The sequence below is a fragment of the Gobio gobio genome, assembly GCF_949357685.1.
Source record: "Gobio gobio genome assembly, chromosome: 25".
In the NCBI taxonomy this organism is placed as follows: domain Eukaryota; kingdom Metazoa; phylum Chordata; class Actinopteri; order Cypriniformes; family Gobionidae; genus Gobio; species Gobio gobio.
In genome coordinates, this window is record NC_137121.1 from 14288930 (window position 1) to 14304209 (window position 15280).

Consider the following 15280-nt stretch of genomic DNA (forward strand, 5'->3'; position numbering starts at 1 on the left):
GTAAAAGCGCTTTGAGTGAGTGCCTAGAAAAGCGCTATATAAATGTAATAAATTATTATTATTATTATTAATAGATGAATATCATTACTCCAGTCTTCCGTGTCACATGATCCTTCAGAAATCATTTTAATCTGCTGATTTGATAACAATAATATATATATATATATATTATTTAATCACATTGAAAATATGCATACGTTTAAAAAATAGTATTAAATAAACTTTTAAAATATGTAAACTCATGAAATCCTTGTGGTACTTTACTTGCATCAGGATAGAGGAATACATCATCACTCTGAGCAGTGCCGCTCTTCCCTCCTCTGGCTCAGGCTGCCATGGCTGAGAGCCAGTCAGGAGTCATATACTTTATTTCACTGGTGTGCACTAATTGCCCTTCGGCGCTACACAGGTAATGATGCACAAAGGAAAAGAAAAAAACCCTGTGACAGACATTTGGGATGTGGGGAAAGGGGAAGACAGTGCACCCAGCCCCAGGAAGCTGAAGGGAAAGTGGAAGGGTGATAAAGGCCGGGATAGACTGAAGGCGACTGAAGCAGACAAGGTGGAGGTGCTCGGGCTGAAAGCGGTTGGTTAGTCACAGAGGAGACGGGGGAGAGTCGTGGTGTGAGTGTCAGAGTTTAATACGCTGCCTGTCAGGCCCCGCCCCTGTTCTGGCAGCTCGACTTCACTTGCTGACACGTGGAGGCCGGTTCTCGGAGCGCAGGTGCCTGCTCTCATGCGGCGGGGGTCATGGGAGGTAGAGGTAGACACAGCGGAAAAATGGACAGTGACAAATGACAGTGCAGCTCAGGCCATCACTGGCAACTCCAATCAACTGTGGAGAGAGTGAGAACCCGACTCTGTGTGTAAGCGGGCCAAGCGGCAGGTAGAGATGGCAGTGGATTGAATGTTGTGTTATCGATCTTGATTTTTAAGTAGTCTGGCACAATTAGTCCCATGATACACTCATCAAAGCCAGCATGTAAAGTCAAAACAAGCCACCACTGATATAAAATGGAGTATTAGTACCTCGGTGCAGGCCACATAGCATTGCTATTTGCACCCCAATAGTCCAATGGATCAACTAAACCTATGCAAATTGAATTGCTAATAATTTGAATGACAAATTATATAGAGTAAAAACTTCAGAGTTTCTTTAGAGACCATGTCGTAGAGAGAAATTGTGCAAAGTGTAAGGTATTTCTGTTTCTGTTTTGGGTGGGTTTAAGTTTGTCTCTATTGTTTTTCATTGATTGTGTGTAGTTGTTGCACCTTTTGTTCATTTCATTGAGTTTGCCTTGTTATTTAAGCACCGTGTTTCTTTTTGTTCATTGTCTGTCCTCATTGGATATTATTTGGTTGTTCTGTTCAAGTTTTTCTAGTTTTCTGAGTATTTTGAATTTGTGTTCCATAAAAGAATTGTTGCATTTAAATCCCGCCCTTTCTTATCACTGCTGCAAATACACGCAGACACAAAGTGTGCGCGTATACATACTTTTATAACCTTCATTCTAAAGAAAAGCCAAGCACATTGCACTCAGTGCTCTGGAAAGAGGGAAAACATTGCCTTTGCTTTATAATTACATCATGCTAATATCATTATGCTGTCCTGGTTCAAAGTTAAGCATCACCTAAAGCTTTCTTGGGCAAAGAATGAGATTGTATTGAGATACAAGGCCACTTCTAAGAGGGGAAAAAAATAATTTTATTCCACTCGCCCTTTTGGCAGGGAATCTATCGTTGAAGGACGACAAGCAGCGGATGCTTAATAGAATCATTTGTTCTCTTGTCCTGTTCTTTTTGTTTTAAAAGCCTCTTTTTTCCTCTCTTCTTCCGATGTTATATCACCAGATGAATCTCTGCAATCCCTAAAGGGAAGGTGCTGAACTCTGAAATAGCACAGCCAGTTTCGTTACATCAGATAAAAATGGACGCACGTAAAATATGAATGTGGTTCCAAGCCCACCAAGAATCACAAACAAATGGATGAGACCTGTAGTCTTTGTAGTCTCCACTGTGCAACCATAAATCAAGTGGTTTTCATGGGCTTGTGCAAAATGCAAGTCGGTTTATAGCGAAAGGAAGGAAGAAAAACAAACAAGGGGAGGGAGGGAAAAGAGGCAAAAGCATGATCAAAATATGTTACTAGGAGGGTGGAAGGAAAAAAAGAGAAGGTAGTAAGGAAGGAGGTTGGAAGACAGAAGAAAATGGAAGAGAGAAGGAAGGAAATAAGAAAAAGTAGGGAGAGAGTAAGAAGGAAGGAAGGAAGGAAGGAAGGAAGGAAGGAAGGAAGGAAGGAAGGAAGGAAGGAAGGAAGGAAGGAAGGAAGGAAGGAAGGAAGGAAGGAAGGAAGGAAGGAAGGAAGGAAGGAAGGAAGGAAGGAAGGAAGGAAGGAAGGAAGGAAGGAAGGAAGGAAGGAAGGAAGGAAGGAAGGAAGGAAGGAAGGAAGGAAGGAAGGAAGGAAGGAATTAAAAGGACGGGAGGGGAAAGAGAAAAAATGGAAGAGGAAGGAAGGTGGAAAAATAAAGTAGGAAGGAAGACACAGAAAGTATATGAAGACAGATGAAATTTGCAAAGGGGAGGGAAAAAAAAGACATTGGAAGGCAAAGAAAGTAGGAAGAACAAACGACAAACCTAAAGAAAGACATTTGTTTGACGGTGCAACAATAAAATGGGTCATTTCCAGCTACAAAGGCGGAAACATAAAAAAATGCTTTATATGGGAGATTTCACAGTAAAGCAAACTCAGCAAACTACACCTGCTGAGGTCAGAATCAAATCACTTCTGTGAAGCAGCGAGGCCAGAACTGAGGAAAGCTGAAGAGTGTGTGTGTGTGTGTGTGTGTGTGTGTGTAAGTGTGTGTGTGTTGGGAGAGATTGGGTGGCTGTAGCCACTGCAGGTATAGGCCATCTATAATCGATCACCGATTACCACCCTTGTCAATGGGAACAAATGAGGTCGCACATGGGTCCTCTTTTCTCATCTCCTCTTCATTATGCTGTTCAAAAAGATCGGTAATTATAACCCGAAACCTGAACACAGAAATAAATCAAGCATGCTGCGCGTTAGATGTAAAAATAAAGGATGAACAATATCCAACTGGTGTCACACTAGCCTTGCTAAAGTTTAATCAGGGTCCTGCTAGCACACAATCTCTCATTAGATGCACTGGAGCAGTATAGATGAGGGAAAGGAAACTATAGGAAACTACCTAGGGAAGACTAGCACAATTTCTATGGGTTAATCTCTGCAACAACTAAAGCTTGAGGTGAGGGTGCTTGTCTTATTTTGTATCTAAATGCTGCTAGCATGAATGCTAACATGTTTTAAAAGGGACCAAACAACTGAAGAAACTGAAGAAACAACTATTTCTCACCAGTACACAGAACCCATCTATCTATCTATCTATCTATCTATCTATCTATCTATCTATCTATCTATCTATCTATCTATCTATCTATCTATCTATCTATCTATCTATCTATCTATCTATCTATCTATCTATCTATCTATCTATCTATCTATCTATCTATCTATCTATCTATCTATCTATCTATCTATCTATCTATCTATCTATCTATCTGTCTGTCTGTCTGTCTGTCTGTCTGTCTGTCTGTCTGTCTGTCTGTCTGTCTGTCTGTGTCTGTCTGTCTGTCTGTCTGTCTGTCTGTCTGTCTGTCTGTCTACTGTATCTATCAGCATAATAGCTCTCATTGCCATTATTGCTACACAACAATGAACTTCCAAATCATTCATTACAAGAGATAATAATCCATGGCTCATGAATTCATGCCTTAGACTCATAAAAGAGGTCTTTTGGGGTTAAGTAAATCATTCTTAACTAGGAAGTTGAACGGCTTTTAATTGACTGGCACATGATGGAAGTCTTCAAGGACAAAACATCACCAAAGAGTAAAAAAAAAGTGACAAAAAACAATCAGATATAAGTAAATCACAGGAAGTGTGATGCACTATTGATGTTTTCAGATCATTTATTCTTTAATGAGCAATATGCTTTGAGTCGAATTAAATAGACTGCCACGGGTAACCTGAAGCGAAGCATTTGAGCTCCATATCCGCAGAAATGAAGTCTGGGAGTGGAGAACTACGGTTGTCTATTTTATTGAACCAGAAGGATGAATGCAGGCACTGGAGCTACAGATCTCTCATACACACACACATATATATTTTACACACATATTCCCTCTCAGATGTAAGGACTTTAAAGAGAGAAAAAAAGCTTTTTCCATTTGTGTGAGAGCCCTGCTGTCAGATTTAAGATGGTAATAATGGGATCTCACTGCGAGCCCTCAGAGAAAGTTTAACTCAGACGTAAGATGCGGGCTGGAATAAGAATCAGGAGACGGGGTGCTTTAAACACCCCACGGTCCTGCTATAGAGAGCCAGTGAAGCCAGGTAGCACATATCTCTCTGTTTCGGTCTCCAAGCATTTGAGGACACAACATAGAAAGGGGTATACCTCCAAATACATCCAAATTGGAGACAAAAAATGCTATCTGCCTGAACAGCTTGATCTACAAGTACTTCAGAGAAATACTAATGTTTTTTAAAGGACCTTGCACGTCCCCTGGACCAAATCTTTCTCTCACCACAGGAGTAGATTAAGATTATTTACGCCTCAGTTCATGTGAACAACTCTCATTCATCGAACTGGATGAGAACCAAAAGAATAATGTAAAGTCTCAATACCAGAGTACAAACAGCTTTTTCCAATGCTCTCAGCCGAGACAGTCAGACAGAAAGGACTACTGTTTGATTTTGAATAAAGGAATAATAAAATCGCTGAATAGGGTGACAGTAGGCCACATTTTATCCCTAGGCACTTGCGGCTCTGAGGTCAGAATCGAGGGCCGAAGTAAGCACAAGGCCAAGAATTGAAGTCTGATACTATAGCAGCATTTAGCAGAATGCGGAAACTGTGGTAAAACTCCACAAGAAACCAACAATTGAAAAGCATTTATTTAAACAAAATAATATATATATACATATATGTATATGTAGTGTCCTCAAATGCTTCCTGGTTTCGCCATATTGGTTTTGAATTGCTCAAAATATAATTGGAATCACTTGAAAAAGGAAAATACAGTTAAATGCAATAAGTGCAGCGCAAGTCTGTCATATAAGATTATAAAATTATAATAGAAACATTAATAATTGTTTGCTTGGGACATGGCTTTTAATGGTGAGACTTTTGTTTTTGTAATCAGGCTCTCAAAAATTATATAATAATTTATTTATTAATATTTCGGTTATCGGCTTTCATTATTGGTCATTGGTATCGGCCAAAATTTTCATATCGGTGTAATATATATATACACATTGATAAAAAATGCAGTATGTTTGTCAGCACAATAGCATTTACAGTCATGATTGTTACACAACAATTAAGCAACTAAAGGATATAAAGCAAAATTTTTGCAAAATTAATCAGCTAATATTCACAAATTCCCTATAATAAGCCATGGCTCATGAATTTACCCTTTAAAAGAGGCCTTGCACTAGTTGTGGTCAGAATTATTGGCTACCTTGGTAAATATGATCAAAGATGACTGTAAAAATAAATCTGCATTGTTTTTCTCCAAAACACGTTGGCCACAATTTTTGGCACCCTTCAAATTTTTTATGAGTAAAATATCCCTGAAGTGTATTTCCATTTTTTAGTACACCAGGGTGACTAGGGACATGAAATTGTCTAGCTATGACGTCTTGTTCCACAGGAGTATAAATATGAGGAAACACAAAATCCAAATTCCCTTAATCATTCATCACCATGAGTAAAAACCAATGAATATCGTTCTGATGTGCAGCAAAAGATATTTGAGTTTCAGAAAATAGAAAGTGGCTGTAGGAAAATAGCATTGAAAATTCCCATTTCCACCATCAGGGCAATATTTAAGAATTTCCAATCAACTAAAGATGTTACGAATCTGCCTGGAAGAGGACGTGTGTCTATATCGTCCTAATGATAGGCGAGGAGGAGAGTTTGAGTGGCCAAAGACTCTCTCACAGCTGGAGAATCGCAGAGATTATTTGAGTCTTGGGGTCAGAAAATCAAACAACCCCTACATCACCACATGTTGTTTGGGAGGGATTCAAGGAAAATCCTTCTTGCATCAGGACAAAGATCCAAAACAAACATCAAAATCAAGCATGTCAACACACAAATGTGTCACTGAGTACAAAATGAAGCATCTGCCATGACCATCCCAGTTCCCTTACCTGAACCCTATAGAAAATAAGTGGAGTGAACTGAAGAGAAGAAGCACCAATATGGAGCTGGGAATCTGAAGGATCTGGAGGGATTTTGTATGGAGGAATGGTCTCTGATATCTTGTCAGGTGTTCTCCAAACTCATCAGGCATTATAGGAGAAAACTCAGAGCTGTTATCTTGGCAAAAGGAGGTTGCAAAAAGTATTAAATAAAATGGTGCCAATGATTATGGCCAACGTGTTTTGGAGAAAAGCATTTATTTCATAATGTGATCCACTTTAAATTCTTTAACTTCAATGAAAGGTTATATTTTTGTGATTTTTCTTAAAATAAAAGATAAAAAGGATAAACAATGCTGATTTATTTTTACAGCCATCTTTGATCATATTTACCAGGGGTGCCAATAATTCTGACCATGACTGTAGATGTTCTTTCTTTCATACTTTCTTTCTTGAGTCTGAATAATGGGGTACAAGCAAACCAAAGCACAACAGTCATCTTGCTGTAATTTGCTGGAGCAGCCGGAACAAGTCGGATCAAGCCGGAACCGGCAGCCCGACTTCTTCCAGCACCATCCAGAGCTCTCCCCCCTCCTCCATTCTCTTGCTTAATTCCACATCCGTTTACGTTATCGGCTTAATCTCCAATTAATTAGCTTAGTTAAAAAAGGATTGAGAGTTCTCGCTTTCTGTCAACAAGAGTGGGACGGGGTAACAGACGGAAGAGGGTGGGAGGGTATAAAGGGATTGGTGGAGAGAAGAGACAAGGGTAGCGGTTGTAAAACATGGTAGAAAGAGAGGAGGGGGAAAAAAAGAATGTCCCCGTGGGAACCAAAGCGCAACGGAGAAAGTCAATGAACGTGGCATTGTGCCAAGGCAAGAGTCAGCCAACACGGCACGCATTCATTTAGAGCTCTGTCTGCGCCGTAGCAGGGACTTATGGGTACTCTGACACCGTTACCACCAGACAGAGCCAATGATTAGATTCCAGTTGATGTTGAATGAAAAATATAACATGGCAAGAGGCTCCAGGGACTGAAAGCATCACATTAATTATCCCTTTGATACAGGAGCATTTGTGTTGGTTGTATTGTAATTGGTGTTGCACGGTTCCACACGAGCCTACATGTCACATGTAATGTTCATTGCGAAGCCATTATATGATGTCTGGATGACTCATATTCATAATGACTAAAGTGTCAAGAGGGAAATGTGAAATTTCTCGTTTTCATGTCAGAGCTGGGATACAAAACAGGGTTGTTTCCCACTGCTCTAGCTAAAAAAGCAGCCAAAATGCATCATGGGTAGCCAAACCGATCCCGCTTTGGAGGATTCTGAGAGGAGAGACGAAAACAACAATGCTGCCAAACCCATCGGAGAATCAGGAAAGCATGACTGAGCCTAGCATCCCGCCATCCCAGCACGTAACCAAGGCGACGGCTAACTACAGCGTCCTCTAACTGCACGCCAGCAACGCATAAGCTTTGGACCTCGGACAAACCCATGGGTCCATCCAGCACAGTGACATATGAATCCTATTTAGAGACCGAAAGCGTGGCTGAAACTCCATCAGGCTCATTATTCCTTGAAATCGGTAAACACGACAGCCATTTTGACTCAGTTTAATGAACAACTAAAGATGTACATACACGTTCGCACTCCCACAAATAAACATTTGCAAAATCCAACCTGATATCACATAGCTGAAAACATTTAAAATGTAAAATATCCAGAGACCAAGAAGCTCAGCTCAAGAGTTTGATTCAGAACAAACTGCAAGAAAGCAAAATAATTTGCATCTCATTCCTCTTCTTCCTACGAACCACAGTTGTTGGTATAAAAAAAACGAGTCAGTTGATGTCACACTTATTCACTAATAACGCAACATGCCAAGTTTCCTGCTGAATAGTTTACACTTGCTTACCTTTCATGCCAAACTTTGAGCGTCTGCCATATTTGTTGATTAGCACAAACATAACGACAAGGAGAACGCAGGCAAAGCCAGCCAAGCCAACCGCAATCGACACCTAGAGAAGCAGGAGACAAAACATTTCATTTATTTGAAGAACCAAAATGAGGAAATGAGAGATTTCAACACAGTCAGCTAGGTTAGAGCTTAGCTTAGCTTTAGCAGGTTAAAAGTGCAAAGTGAATTATTTTTAGAACATAATACTAGCATAATGCTCACTACACAGTATAAACTGTTTAATGCCTACTAATTCAAAGAAAGCTGTGTAATACTACTCAATATGGAAGGATAAAACAAACATTAGCATGCTACATTGTCACATGTTGTCTCATAACGCTACATGCTAAATCACGCAGAAGATTTTTTGCTATTTTGACTTTTTCATCAAAGTTTGAGTAAAAAAATGTCTTAACTTGTGAAAGTCTGATCAACAAAATCATTTACTAATAGTGTGTGCACACATTTGTGTGTGAAATGTTTTCATGAACAAATCCTGACAATTCTAAATGTATGAAAAAATGTAGGAACCACTGAAACACATCCTTCACACATGCACAAAAATCACATACTCTGGGTGGCCTTACAATCACGTAAAGATGATAATTGTAAAGGAAAGCCCTTATATGGAGACAGATTGGGTATGATTCATGCAAATTACTAACCTTGGGCACATGGTTGCTTATTTATAAGAATACTCCAAATTAGCGAGGTTATGAACAAATTCATGTGTTGAGGAAATTTTTCATGAGTAGTTCTCCTGTGCGTACAAATACTAAATAATCCTTATTATTAGTGAATGAGACTCTAGTAAGATATATTAAAACTGTAGATATTAAGTTGCTTCCAGCTCATTAATCACTGGAATGAAAGGCCAAGTCAAGCGCAATGCATTGTGGGAAACAGTATGCTCGGTTGCACATTTTGGCAAACATAGCAGGTCGTCTGGGTATTCTACATGTACGCATAGAGGAAATATGCATGCTGTACGCATAGAGAAAATATGCATGCTGTTAACAGAAATAGTACTATTAGCATGCTAGCATGCTATGACATTAGCTTAATTCTGCTTGATTCTCAAAACATTTGTCAAGATAATATAACTTTGCCTATAAGTATGTTTTAAAAGCTTTTTTTACGAGAAAACTACAATGCAAGACTGACATAACAATCATAACAACATGTCAAAGAAATGTTTCTGTCTAATCTCGAGTGTCTCGCACATGGGGAAAAATAGCAATTTTACAGCAAACCTACAACGCGTGTCTTGACTTGTTTATAGGATTTATATTGATGTTGATGCTGTAATCATGAGAGGTATATATAATTGGAGTCATAAGTTACAGTAGCTTTGATAAATTGCATGAAAAGGGAAGGGCAAAGCATATAAAAGTGAAAAAAAATGATGATAATAATAATTCATGTTAGGTATTGTGAGAGAGTGATAACGGTTAACTTACAGCCAAGATACACGTCCTTTTGGGAAATACAAAGCGAACAACTTAATATAATGTCTAAATGCTCGAGATAAACACAGAATAAAGACAATAAACAATAAATCAAAGCAGTCAAAGTGCTGGAATAAAGCTATCTGAAGCACAAAGCTTTTTCCCCGTAATTAGGACCTCCAAACAATCGAGGGCCACGCTTACTCTTACTCGCGCCAGAGTCCCTATTAAAATCTTCAGATGAGAAAATAATCTCTATCCAGTCAATTACAGCACAAAAATGAACAAAAGTACTTTTTAAAAGAAGCTGTAAAAACACACAAGCCACAAGAGAACCGGAAGATAGGAGGTACAATGTGAGAAGGAAAATGGACGAAAAGATAAATGGTTTAGAATGGGGTTTGTTTTCAACACCTTTTACCATGTGTTCTTGGGAAACCTCATTATACTTCATATAGGTGCTTTCGATCTCAGGAGAGAAAACAACACTCACGCCAAACGTGTCCTCTTCAGGCCGATGTGTCAGGTTTGGAATAGCGGTCGGAGTAGGAGTCACTAGGACACAAACAAGAGCGTAGTAGTGTTCAGAGAAAAACATTACATTTTTTTAAACATCTGAAAAGAAAAAAAAAAGGAACACATCCACACGGACATACAAAACTGTGACCCTGACATATATTTTGGGGTAATTGACTTAAAACATGTCCAAAGACTTTTATGTTAAAATTATTTGGATAAATTATGTACATTTTTCGTTAAAAAAATATATCTTCTAAAAATATATATATTTTTCACCATCAGAACTTACATTCGACAGTATATGCATTATATAATTTCCCTTTTAAAATACATTTCTAGGCGTGGTTTAAGTGCCCAAATACATTTTGGAGATGTGTATCTTTCCATGAAATTAGCATTGATTTAATTTCCCCTCCACTTTATGTAATTTTTGTATTAATTTCCAGACGTGATAGAACTATCTTGAATTGTGCATTCAAATCATGTTGGAATGATCATATTTACGAGTTATCAGAGCTGTTTCTGAATTCCCTGAAACGGCTCAAATGTAGTCTTGAGTTTTCTTCTGGGAACGTACCATAGACTGTAAAAAAATATGGACGTAGTGTCCGTGACGTCATCCGTAGGGTTCTGAAGAGCAGTTTTGAAGCGTAAAGTAGAGACGAGCTGGCCGTTGCCACTCCCGGATAATAGTAAATGGGCAAAGAGGCAGGAAGTGGGTGGAGCTGAGGTGACACGGTAACTAACAGACAACAGATAAATGGCTATCCACCTGTCACTCAAAGTGGCCACGCCCTTAATTATGCAGGACTTTAAGGCTTTATATAATGTCAACGAATGAGTTATAAAAAATTCACCCCCCTCACAGTTGTCATGAAGGGCAAAATTAGCCGTATAGACCAAAACCACAATTTGTACCAGGCTGTAAACATGTGTTTTTCTGCTGTAAAGTTGGGCATTTTAACATGTTGCTAGATTCTAGATTCTGCTCCCTTCTAGTGGCCAGTCGATGAATTGCAGTTTAAGTCACTTCCGTATTGGCTTCAAGAGAAACTGCGGGAGGTTACCGTTTGGAATGTACACGCGTCACAGGCCCTGTCCCAAATGGCACACTTCATGTGCACTTTCGGTCTTGTGGACTTACAATGGCCGCTGCGTGCGCGTGTCCGTTAAGTCCACGAGACCGCAGAGTGTCCCATTTGTCATTTTAGGTCTCAGAAGGGTGAAGGACCCCGTTGAGGTCGATATGCACCCTCGATGCGTACTTCTGCCAAGCCCGCACTGGTGAGACTTCTTCCCGGCAGTCAAAGCGGCATTACGTCGTGAAAGTGTGGACCGTGAGGGTTAAGGGTGCCATTTGGGGCAGGGCCAATGTATTCTCATTTAAATAATTCCCGCCCAATATCCGCAAAAAGACGTGGGTGTTACTATTAGCCTGGTTGAGTTGCGTTAGTAGTGGTTCCGTTGTTATCAGCATAGTTCAACGAGTCGGTGTTTCCCGGAGTTTTCCCAACATTTCAAAGTTGTGTGGTTGGAACTACCGCTCTCAACCTTTGGCTAGAAGCACAGTTTCATGTTTGCATGACATGCAGACTTAATAAATCCTTATCTTGAGCAAAATAAGCAAGCTGACATTCAGTTCAATCTATATCTTCTATTTCTATTAGATTCAAATTTCATTTACGTCTTCAGTTGCTTTTAGTTAAAACAGCTCAAACATGCATTTTAGTAAGGGACTAGCTTACACAATATGTCATTTTTGTCTCTAGAGCTTATTCAAAACAAAGGCGTAGCTTGATGACGCATTGAATCAGCGTGGAATCATGGGAGTTAGTCTTCCCCTCCACAGTCGATGGAAAGGAATCTGACGGACTCAGGCAGAAATCAGGTTCATGGATGAGCGAATGTATTAAAGTTTTATTAACGTTACGGTGGTATGAAGCAGGACACGCAGAGAGCCACAGGAACGAATGCTAATGAAAGACACCTGTGATTCAGACCAGCAGAGCTTTTATTATCCTTAAGCTGCCGCCGGCCGCTTCTGCTCTTTTCATTATGTATGTGGGGTAACACAGCACTGTTTTACATGGTTAAAACAATCATACTAAATACAATTTGGTGTGTTGAATGTGTAAGGGATAATGTACATCCAGCCGGTTGTTGTATCCATAGCTGAAAAGATTTGCTTTTTCCATATATGTTGAAATGAATGCTGAAGTCTTCCATTGTAACCCGTGGTGGTTAATATTTTGACCTCACTTAGCCGAAGTTATGGCTGAGCTTAGAAATGATCATGTTTGTCTGATAAGAGGTAAAATAATAGCATAAATACTGCTTGGTTTCTCACAGAAACTGATCGTTTCGCTAGATAAGACCCTTATTCATCGTCTGGTATCGTTTGGTATTGTTTAAAGCTGTACTGAAACTGTCATTTGGACCTTGAACCGTTTGGAGCCCATTGAAGTCCATTATATGGAGAAAAATCCTGGAATGTTTTCATCAAAAACCTTAATTTCTTTTCGACTGCAGAAAGAAAGACATGGACATCTTGGGTGACATGGGAGTGAGTAAATTATCAGCAAAAGTTTATTTAAAAGTGAACTAATCCTTTAAGCATATAAGTAGTACCGGTCAAGATAACTTGTAGTACCCGGATGAGCGGTGTGTTATTCACTTTGGCGGTAGTTATCTGGGAATATACAGCTGAAATGCGCGATTGACCAATCAGAATCAAGTATTCCACAGAGCCGTGTAATAATATGCTTTACCGTTACTCTGTGCATTCGCTCGGTGACTGGTATGAGAGACTAGATCGATATTACAATATCATATTTTTAAAAGCTGGATGACTAAATGACTGTTGCTAAATGATATGCAATTAATTTTAAGACTAACTGTGAGCTGTATAACAATGAACAGTTTTCTGTTGATAAATATATCCAAACAGTTGCTCAACTGTCTAATAAAGCACATAATATATAAAGCATCTTCGATATTTCCATGGATTCTACGAAAGTAAAACTGGAAATCGAGGGTAGCTCGAGTGACAGGCGACGCTGATTTCTCTGATTTAAACATTGCCGGAAATCGTTGGGATAATGTAAGTACAGAAGTCAACAAAATATGTAACATTGTTCTAGTGTTTTTGGATATTTTAATCAAAAAATCTTAAATATTGTGCCTTTAAACCTTGTCTGTGTAACCGGGGGTTAGTTTGTCAAGAGATTTAAAGCTTCGTTTTTAAAAGTGTGCATTTGCGTACGTGCTCTAGTACTTAAGAAGCGGAGGAAAATGAGAATTAGTCCTCAGCACCGTAATTTATAGCTAAAATCGGGCATTAATTCGATCTCAAAAGGATTAATTAAAAGTTACTACTCCACCACCTGCGTGGCATCATTAACCAACATGGTTGAACGACAAATTTGTCACAATACAGTTTCAGGAAAAGTCTTGACTAGTTGATTTCTTCAACGATGCATCATACTATGGTAGTTACGCAACGAGTTACATCGCTGTACGGGAAACGAAACCTAGAGCGTTGCTAACAGACTAGGACGAGAGGTGCTGCAACAATGTAAAATATGGGGAAAATAATGTAAAATAAGCATGAAAACCTATTATAGCAGACCCCAAAAACTAATCAAGAGAGTTGGGGGTGGGTCAGTGAGAAAACATGTTGGAATTGTACATTTGTTCAAATTAATAAAAAAAAAAATCTTCTTAATTTTTTCATCTAAGTTGCATATACAAAATAGTATTGTGCTATTATGATATAATAAAATTAAAAACACACACAATGCCCATCTTGATTCTTCATTTTGTGTAGATGTAGAGTTAAAAGATTTTGTTGAATTACTCCAATGTTACGCCAACCGAAGTGATTTGAAAGCACCTGATATGGTAATTACAACTTCCCAACTCGTAAATATAAACTGTCCAGGAGGATTTGAATGCACCATAAGACAGGGGTGTCAAATCCTGCTCCTGGACGGCCACTGTCCCGCAGAGTTTAGCTCCAACACCTGTCTGGAAGATTCTAGTGTCTGACCTTGATTTTACGGTTCAGTCGTGTTTAATTAGGGCTGGAGACTCAGCTGGAAGGTGGCCCTTCAGGAACAGGACTAGACAACCCTGGTTTTAAGTGAACTGTTGGGTATTATTCACTAAACATGTCTTGGGGCAAATACTCTTTGATTAGACCCGTTTTATGCAAGGTTATTGCCATTTCGACAGGGTGTCTGTGCCTAGATTAATCTATCACTATTATTCATGTAGTATTGAACAAAAGCCTTAGGCTGTTCTTATATTTTTAGTTTTTTACCCCGACGAAGGACCCGTGCGGACAGCCTGAGACTCCGCACTACAGCCATCTAACTTCATTCAGAGCTCTGACAGTAACAATCTGTCATTTGTTCAGTTTCCATGCATCAACTTTATTAAATATGGTAAATTAGGGTGGTATGAGTGTAAGAAATGTTCTTGTGAAGGTGAGAGACTGTCCTCTGGACACTGACCTTGATAAATAAGTTTCTTGTGGAAAAGGATCTGATTTTTCCCACATACTGACAGATATCGGTCACTTTTAGCCAAAAATACAAAACGGGTCTAATAACAGCATGCCCAACTATATGGCGGCCAGCCATTTGAGAATAAGGCCAAGGTAATTGTTTGGAGGGTGTTTGTTTGTTCAGTGCACAGACTAAATTGCTTCTTTCTAAATCATTCTTTGTTTTATGATAAACAAAACTAATGAATAAGTTACAAAAATGCATGCAGCAAACAATTAAATGGAGAAACTCACCACCGTCGGTGTAGTCTATGGAGAAAAGGAGAAAAAAAAACACACATATATAATTACCAGATATGAATATGTCGAGATCAGCTCTAAGGACTCATGTAAACACATTTTAAAATGATCAGCATTCATCCTTCAGTGCATTTCTTGTGCAATTATGGTAATGTTCAGATGTGAGCATTTTAGAATATAATGAGACAATAATTGCAATATTTATCATGCAATGAAACATTACATCAATGTGGAATCATGCATGAGGCCGTCATATGATCTGCATGTATACATGTATATTCATATTTTGAGTGCCTATATACACATTA

General features: G+C 39.0%; 1 protein-coding gene across 1 annotated transcript in view; it reads right to left on the minus strand.

Moving 5' to 3' along the window:
- ntrk3a (neurotrophic tyrosine kinase, receptor, type 3a) overlaps positions 1-15280 on the minus strand; it is a gene marked incomplete at its 5' end in the record, with an annotated part of 276753 nt that overhangs the window by 106336 nt on the left and 155137 nt on the right. The window contains 2 exons of the mRNA XM_079809971.1: positions 8157-8259; positions 10140-10201. Coding sequence (XP_079666097.1) covers positions 8157-8259; positions 10140-10201 — 165 coding nt within the window. The remainder of the gene's footprint in view (positions 1-8156; positions 8260-10139; positions 10202-15280) is intronic.